The 9,565-nt window shown below is 45.1% G+C and overlaps 1 protein-coding gene across 1 annotated transcript; it reads left to right on the forward strand.

Annotated features, from left to right (window-relative positions):
* Positions 1–906: 906 nt before the first annotated feature.
* T265_15779 (hypothetical protein) lies at positions 907–8,490 on the forward strand (the record flags this gene model as incomplete). Its single annotated transcript, XM_009179122.1, has 3 exons — positions 907–975; positions 5,591–5,836; positions 8,166–8,490. Coding segments are annotated over 3 exons (603 nt in total), but the record flags the coding sequence as incomplete, so codon positions are not given.
* Between the last annotated feature and the right edge of the window lie 1,075 nt (positions 8,491–9,565).

Genomic DNA, 9,565 nt, shown 5'->3' on the forward strand with positions numbered 1-9,565 from the left:
AATCATCCACAATTTGGTGCATTTGCACTTCACGTAGGGTAAAATAGGACGAGAAAACAATGGTCGAAAATTTTATCGATTTCACGTGACTGGAAGCAGCAAGTAGCCAACCGAATGTGTACCTATTACAATGACTACCGGACCACCTGGTAGTCCGACAGATAAATAGTTTTCTTGGCTTGGCCACGGTAGCCTGAGCTTTCGAAAAAGCTGCTTTCGTTTGCACAAAACCGTATCGTATAGGCGAACTGCGATGGCCTCAGTTAGTCAAGATTCCTAATCGAAGGCCTACAGAATGCTGGGACGGCAGACAATAGATGATTCCGAAAACTAACATCGGGTCAACAGTATGTTTTGTTTTGACAGTCTGCTCAGCCACTGCGTGTTTCGTCTTTTACCGTTGTATGTAAGATGTTCCGGCACGGCCAAGGATATGCACTGCTGATGAACATTAATAAGAGCGAAACTCGAGGACATTATTTCCTCCCGTAGGTTACCGTTGTAGTAAGATGTTCCGGCACGGCCAAGGATATGCACTGCTGATGAACATTAATAAGAGCGAAACTCGAGGACATTATTTCCTCCCGTAGGTGTGGACATCAGAATAGGTGGGTTAGGAGAGGACTGTTCAAACGAGAGTGATATGGACGTGAAAACTAATCTGACCTTAATGGAAGACGACTGCACTGACTCCCAACTAAATCTCTCAGTGTCGTTGCCTGACTGTGGCCTGCTGTCCGCTGTCTTCTTACATCGACCCCGCGCCGATCGATCTAGTCCAACCGAATTAAACCTGGAGTCGGTGGATGGCATATTTTCGTCCAATAAGAACACTGACTTTATTGGCCTTGCAATTGATTGGCTCATACGTCCTATAGAGTGACTAGACGTGTTCCGTTCAGGCAAATCTAAGCGTGATTTGCAGTGTCGTTTCCGCGTCCGATGGCCGCAAACCCGAAGGTCAGGTTTACTCAGGTGAGCAAATATGGAAGGCGCGTTGTCATGTCCATTTTGTCACTGAGCTAAATCCCACCGATAACAGGGGCGAGTATAGTTCGGCTAAGAGCAATAGACATAACGAATCCTTTCTCAAATAGTGCAGGTTTTGGACAATCAACCGGAGGGGCGCTTATGCTAAGCATTCGACAGTGTAGATCGGCAAGATAGTGTAACGTTTGCTAGCACGCATATTTTCCATTGTGGTTTTCTATGGCGAACCCATAATTGCATCTATGACCTCAGTATTCTAGAACCAGTTTAACTTTACATTTCCAATGTCTCTTGAGCCTCGCACTTGCTCTCGCTGAGCTGTATAACCACGGACGAAAGGTGCTGCATAAATAGACATGTTGGTAGCAACTGGAAACGACTTCTTAGGGTTGGCGTATCAGCTCGCCATTAACTGCGATGTGGCACCATATCAGAAAGTGTCTCGAACCATCAATGAAATCATACGATATCCATCAATCTTGTTGGGTGGACAACTTAAGGTTTTTGTGGTTCATATCATCGACTAACCATTATTCCTTCATTTCTAATGCAGTTGATACTTCAACAAACAACTCTCGGTGCGAGGAGTCTTCTCTCAACCTCCGACTGGCGTGACCTAGTTAGAGCAGTTTGTGCACTTTTCAGTAGGTTGTTTATCGGACGTGCATTTGGTCTGTTGACAAATAAACGTTTAATTATTCAGATAGCTGGCTTAATAGAAGCCAGCTGGCGAAGGTTGTGATAGTAGAAAATCGAGTGCTTGTTTGTCTACCGCATGCATAAGTGAGACCATTTGAATAAAGAAGGACGCCTCGACTGCTGGACCGAATACTTCGAACAGCAATTTCATGGTCACTTGCCGCCATTCATTTGAATCCAGCTGAATTAGGGTCATGGACGATTAATCTGGACCCCCCCCCTACACCTTCGGAGGTTTATGACCACATATCCTCTCTCAAGCACCACCGTGCTCCTGATTCTTAGGACCTCTCACACTCATTGTTCAAAGGTGGGGGAGAAACCCTCAGTCTGCGCTTGTCTGGTCTGTTTGCCTTCTTTGAGGAAAGTAAACTGTCCCAGACAACAGCAGAATCGATCAGTGTTCATTTCTAAAAAGGGGACTCACAGTAAATGCGATAAACACAGGAAGGTCAACTTGACCTCGGTTGTAACGAGACTGTTGATGTCACTTCCCTTTGTCACCTTATGGTGGCTCGTGAAACACTGACTGCAGTTTAGCAAGCGGGATTCCGGCCTGGGTTGCGTTGACCAAATCTTCAGGTGTCAGAACAACACCATATATATAAACGAACGACAATTTTGGAATTCCTAGGCGTATTCCACACAGTTGACCGGCGTGTCCTTGGCACGCTTGCTCATCAGAATGCCCTGGGTGTTTGTGAACATAAGTTTTTTTTCAGAATTCCAAGCTCTCCGAAAGCTTCCATGCACAAGGTGGTGTCCATCAGAAATGCCCACTCTCAAATCTTATTTGATTTCGCGATCGATGAGGCGAATGGTGGAAGGTCTTGACGTAATTAACCCAAGTGTAACGATAGCAATGCCAATCAATTTCGATGTGCGAACATCACGCGTTTTTTAATCTGTCTGTAAGTCTGACTGCTGTCCCCGTTCCAGTGCCTAGTGCCGACAGGGAACACAACAGCTTCATTGCAACAAGCTAGTGGGAGTGCGAAGATACAACGGTCTCGAATCATATATTGGTGGGGCGCTATTTAACCTTGTTCCAGGACTGCCTGGAGTGGAGTTTGAGGGTCTCAGTAGGTTTCGGGTATTCTGGGCTAATCTTCAAGAATTTGACCTTCCTGACAGTACGCCAATCACCTAACTAACTGACCAAATAACGTAGCCAGAATTGACCTTGTTTGGGAGCATTTCGCATCTTCCAGAAACTAGTTTCAGGGCAAGAATGCCACGAGAAGTTTGTGGATACTTATTAAGTTTAACTCACAGATCAAACAGCTAGTCACAGGAAAACATTCATTTTCTACCGAGATGCAGGACACTACGAAGGTGATACCCGTTTTGGCATTTGCAGACTGCCTCGGGTCAATAGATTTCCAAGCAGGGTAAATAATATCGTTTTGTACAAAGTAATCTATGAACCGGCATAAGTGCACCTCAGCTTGCTTAGGCTGGAAGGAAAAGGAAAAGACAGTTCTAAGACAAGCAGTATGTATTACTGGTAGATTATGGCTGCCAAGTAAAGTCGGGGAAGTAATAGCATGGGGTGCGTTGTGTATATACCGGGTGGACCAACGGCCCAAACCATTCAAAAGCCACACCAAGATCGGGCTTATTAGGGTGAAACACGACGCAGCTTGCTCCGAATTACACCGCCTCACGCCAAAAACTTCAAAGTTAGGCGAGTGAGGAGCAGTATGCTCTATATGCAGGATGGTGTTCGATTTCAGTGGCCTATGTCTAGCCTTTTACCATTAAGTCTTGTGTTACTTATATAACGACAGATAACGTTGACGGAACACAATCCACTCGAATCCACTATCTATTTGTCAAGCGCGCCCATTGATGGAATGTATTTACCTGAGTTAACTCACTCCAGAACTCCATGTGGCACTGTAAACAATGAGGAACTGGGGTACTGGAGAGCCCCAAATTCAAAGTCTATGGGTGCGATACATGAGAGTCTGGTATTCAGTAGTATTCGGTGGGGCGTATTCTGCAACAAATGGACACGTACGACCGACTTCAAAGTTTTCTATACAGTCAAAGCCCCAGAAAGACCCAGGCCGATTTTAACTACATACAAAAGTCTGCAACTTTTTAAGGTGAGAAATGTGGCACAGTCGGCTGTACGATTTCACTAAACATTCATCCAGTATTCATTAGACATTCGATAAAAGTCGGTATCCTTCCTTCCACTTGATCGGATAGCACTCGTCCGTTCGTTGTCACACCATTCAACCACACTTTTTGGGTGAGCTGGCTTTGTATGGGAAGCTGTTTTTCCGCACTTTATTTACGCACCATTGCAGTATTTATCCTCGATCTTGCTGAAATTTTTACAAAGCGCTACAACTGTTTCATTATGATTGGAGCTACCCGAATTTCTTAACTAGAAAAATCTATCTCATGATTGCGGTGTTGTGGACATCTGTGTCTGACCTGCATAGTTTGTAATCATTTATGGACATTCTGGCGTAACCTAAGCCGTAGAACACCGTAGTACTCGAATATTTGGCGAATTCAGAAACTGCCTTGTGAATGCGCATGAAACCTGTTCTGATGAGGTAATTGTTCGAGGTTATTAACACCACAAAATACCCCCAGTGACTTTTGCGAAGCTGTCGCTGTTCACCTCAACGAATTCTCTCATCTGGATCTGGTATCGTATACTAAGGGCATAAAAATAGTCTCCAATTATTTAGTAATGCATAGTGTTGGAACAGAAAGTTCTACCGGTTTACATTTACTAGCACAGTCGGGTGGGGGATTCGATCAATACGAATCAGGGAAAACTAGCCATTGGTCTGTCTCTTGATACTCAAAGGTTGCAGAGCGATTCATTGCCCAAGGTTTCCTACTTCTGGCTTCTCAACGGTTCGTCTTGGCTTAGGCAAGCTTCCAGCTCAGCCCATGTGCTTTTTTTCACGTCGTATGCCAGCCGCGCACCGAGGAGGTGGCATAATCGACTAACCAATGCCCGTCTGGGATTCAATCATGAAATCGTTTTGTGAAATTTTCAGCTTATGGGCAAGATAATGTCACCTCTCATGACTCTCTCTCTAACATTAAACAATTAGTCCTGCAGGATATTTGGCCTTAGTTGAAGCTAAGTGGCTCATTTCATGGTTGTAATACTCACTTGGAATTTACCTGTTTTCTGAGCTTTCTCCCGAAATCCTCCGTAGTTAATGGTTTTGCCTACAGATCTCGTGGAAGCTGAGATCGCTGCATCCAAGACCGACCAGTGGTCTGATAGAACAGTGGTGATCGAAGGACATCTGTATCATTATTTCCAGTTTTTTCCACCTTCAGATTAAGACAGCGTTAACGTGAATCGCAGCTGAATCCCTCGCTTGTGCTATTTTCCAGCAAAGGCTGCCTCATGTTTCATATGCAGCGGTCTTCAGGATATCGAGATGTTTTCCGTCCATGTAAGGTCGATGAAAATTCCTGATAAGCCCACCTGAGAAATTTGGGGACAAGACCTACCAAATGAACCACAAAAGTTCGAAAGCGTCCAGTGGTCCCATATTATTATTACTCACACCGCACGAGGAATTGTACCAAAATTAATCAGTAAGATTGTCTGAGGTGAACCAAGGTTAAGCAAAAAGTAGCATTTATATGTCAGCCGAATTTCGGCTTTTGCGAATGGTCGCAGTTAAAAACATTCTCATCGTCAAGAATAAGCTATGGACAATTTGTGATTATTCTAACTTATGTGGAAGGTTTTTTCACTAGTGATACACCGACGTTGATAGGTGCCAAATAATTTGATTAGGGATGGCGTGCTAACTGGAAGCTCATGTATGGTACTACCATTAAGCATCTCTTGTTTGTCATTTTTTCAACATCAATTTTCTCTATGAACCGACGGCTGTCTCGGTTCCAGCTCTTCATCAACAATGAATTTGTGAACAGTGTTTCTGGGAAAACGTTTCCCACTATCAATCCAGCTACTGAAGAGGTCATTTGTCATGTTCAAGAAGGCGATGTCGAAGATGTCAAAAAAGCAGTTGCTGCAGCGAAGTCTGCCTTCCGGCGCGATACTCCTTGGCGCACCCTGGATGCCTCCAAACGTGGTCTTTTGCTGTGTAAATTGGCTTCATTGATAGAGAGAGATGCAGAGTACATAGCTGTGAGTTGCAAATTTATACACATATTTCAATGTTTCTGAACTTTTGAGAACCAGGGAATCACCTTTCCCTCTTTTCGTAGTTGTTTGCTTGTTTATTTTGAAACCAAAGGTTCACGGCTTTGAGACGCTGACCGCTTACCAAAATGATGGAATCAGTGCGTCAGTCATCCAAGTGCAAACCACCAATCATATCCCTGAAATGATCAGAAGTCAGATGGATGGGTACAGTCCTCAGAGGTTGAGTTGTCATGGTCCAGCTTTATTGAATCTAACTTGAATTCACGACACCCCCCCCCCCAATCATAGCTGTGAGTTGCAAATTTATACACATATTTCAATGTTTCTGAACTTTTGAGAACCAGGGAATCACCTTTCCCTCTTTTCGTAGTTGTTTGCTTGTTTATTTTGAAACCAAAGGTTCACGGCTTTGAGACGCTGACCGCTTACCAAAATGATGAAATCAGTGCGTCAGTCATCCAAGTGCAAACCACCAATCATATCCCTGAAATGATCAGAAGTCAGATGGATGGGTACAGTCCTCAGAGGTTGAGTTGTCATGGTCCAGCTTTATTGAATCTAACTTGAATTCACGACACCCCCCCCCCAATCATTTGCTCACTCCGGTACTTTTAATCTGGGGCGAGATGGACCAAGTGGTTGGAGCGCGAACTTACTGACTGGAAGGTCCGTGGTTCAAACCCGACCTCTGTCTCTCGACTTCCCCTGTCTAGACTGGCAGTATCCCAGCCCTCGTGCCTCCTTCGTGTGGCATGGCAGTTAGGCACCGAAAGTGTGCTACAACTGATCGAACTTTTAATCTCCACTCGTTTTGCTCATTTGTACCCACCACTCACCTTGCCGCAAAGGCCGTCCCATCAGACGCTTGTGTATTAGCATGTGTCTGTGTGTGAGTGTACGCGGCTGACCTACTTACCCATGCGCGTTCGTGTCCCGTTTGCTGAGCCTTGACTTGTTATCTTATGAGTTTCGTGTGACCGCACCGCCAATGAGAATCACGAGAATGTCGTCCGAAGGGACGACCGCAACCTACACTACTGAGCCAACATTCGGCGTCACTCAGAGTTCCGCATCGGGAACCTGAACAAGCCAACTCTACACACCGCCACAAAATCGTTGACCCCCTCCTTTCTCAATTATTACTACCAAATGAGTGATTTTGGTCAAAAACGGTCAGCTGTAACACCATTTCGGTACCTAGCTGCCATGCCACCCGAAGGCAGCACAAGGGCTGAGATACTGTCAGGTTGCCCAAGAAATGCAGAGGTCGGGTTCAAACCACGGACCTTCCGGTCAGTAAATCCGCGCTCTAACCACTGATCCATCTTTCCCCGGTTTTTGCCAGCAAATGCAACAAATCCAATGAGTAATCAATTCAAGAGCTTACGAAACCACTGCGTGATCAACTGGCGTAAAAACATCAGAAGTTGAAAGTTCGGTGTACCTATGGAGAGACATCCTATCGAAAGATTTCGGCGGTATTTTCCAACCCTTTTGCCACGAAGTTTTTGTAAACCACTTTGTTATACCAGCGTTAAGTGTATGGATAACATTTGGACTGAAATCTCATTATTCCTGTTTCATAACCGCCCATAACTCAGTTTTGGGATCATAGGTGTTCGTGTCTTCATGCGCCTTCTGTGTTGCTACACACTTCGAGTTCTCAATCAATGCAATCATGATTGCAAGTTGGCCAGCCTTCGTTATATCTCCACGACGAGCGACAGATGATGCTGGAGGCATGAAACACTGCATTGTCCCTGTCAAGCAGGTTAATCATGACAGTAAGTTGCAATATTAGGCATTTCATCACCCAGATGGATTGCAACAAGCAGACTATCTTTTTTACTTTCGTTTCGTTTCGTCGTTGGTTTTTCCGACGATTACTTCCATTCAGGTTCCACACCTATTGTTCTAACCTATATTATAAATGACTGAAGCAACAGAATCACCCGGGATAAAGTATGCAAGCCAACACTGACTGGACTGAAAGCTGTACGACTCTATTTAACATCAGTAACATCTATGCAGCATTCAAAGGGATGTATTAAACTTTTTTTCTACGGAAATTTCCCATTTGCTGCTTAATCAACCAGACCAGCGGACTAACGGCAATGTTACCTGCCAATGCTGGAGTCTTTTCTTGAGTGTATTAACATTGTCTTTCTGCAACAATCTAAATGCTCAACGCCATATCCGAATATCACTTAACGATTAATATTTTTGTCGGTTGTCGGTTTCAATTTACATGTCCTGGGTACTCGTCCAATCGTTCGCCGCTGTGAGTAATTACCTTGTTTATTGCTTGTAGAAGTTGGAGGCTCTCGATAATGGGAAAGCTGTCTCATCAGCACTTGGTGATACACAGTTTGCAGTAGATGTTTTGCGTTACTTCGCCGGATATGCTGACAAAATCCACGGAAAAACCCTGCCTGTTGATGGAAATATGATTTCCTTCACAAGACGAGAACCCGCAGGGGTTGTTGCGGGTATTGTGCCCTGGAACTATCCGTTCTTCCTGGCGGTTTTGAAACTTGCACCGGCATTGGCGGCTGGCTGCACGATCGTCTTGAAACCAGCTGAACAAACACCACTGTCGGGCATCTTTCTTGGAAGCCTGGTTCGTGAGGCTGGTGAGTTTGTTGCCAGTTCCGTTTGGTGAACAAAGCTGACATACCTAACATATCTAAGAGTTAAGCCTCACATAGGGTGGTCACCTTGAAACCAAATCTGAACTAACTGACCATTTGGGAGTTTGACTGGTGATCTTTGAACGATAGCAGAAACGCTATTTCCGGTTGCCGTCGTTGCGTTATTTTCTTTCAACCAGTACGCTGGATAGACAGTGTATCCAATTTTCACACAGACCCACCAGCTGCGTGCGTTTTGCATTTTGTACGGTTTTTTGTAGTCTACTGAAACAGTCATCGCACGTGGGTAGTCGTCTGATTGATTGCGCCTGAACTGACCCTGCCAGACTGAGCGATAAGAAGACAAAGAAACCGGGACACGGCTGTACAGGTGAGGTCAGGCATCTGCGTAAATATATAGGATGGCTAAATGGCCAATCATGGTAGTTCGCCTGTTTGTTCTGTCCAGGCGGTGGCGACGTTATTGCAGTGAACAGTTTCATAGCCATTCCGCTGTTCGTGTGCTGCTATCCGGAACGTGTGGTGACCGATGGTGACCTCGGGCATGCGCCGTCCTATGCACAAGTGCTTTTTCCAGGTCTGGACGCGGCCTGACATACTTCAGGTCAGCCATTCCGGAACCTTTCAACTTCGAGCACGCTTCGAACTGATGGAAAGGTCGAGACAAACCCTGAGAACGCACATTGTAGCGAACTCCCCCCCGCCGGAGTTGCTGCGTTCTACAGTCCACCGTTTCTGTGTGAGAGCATTTGGCTATGACCTCAGTTCATTTGGATAGATGGATTTTTGATGAAGCTTCCTGTTTGTCCTGTCTGAGCGGTTAAGTGACAAATAAACAAGGGCGAAACTGGTCGTGGGCTGTTGAAGAGTTTTCGGCAACTTTACGAGTCTTTGTTCTTTCAATGTTTTTATTGATGATGATTCCGCAAATCCTTGTGTTTACATTTGATTCTGATCGATGCGACAGCGCACCAGTATCGATTCTTTGCTAACCGCACGAATGGGCTTCATATGGGCGTTATTCGTTTCAGTGTTGCTGGTGGTACATAACGCAAAAACG

The sequence above is a fragment of the Opisthorchis viverrini genome (genome assembly GCF_000715545.1).
Source record: "Opisthorchis viverrini unplaced genomic scaffold scaffold4428, whole genome shotgun sequence".
NCBI classification, from domain to species: Eukaryota; Metazoa; Platyhelminthes; class Trematoda; order Opisthorchiida; family Opisthorchiidae; genus Opisthorchis; species Opisthorchis viverrini.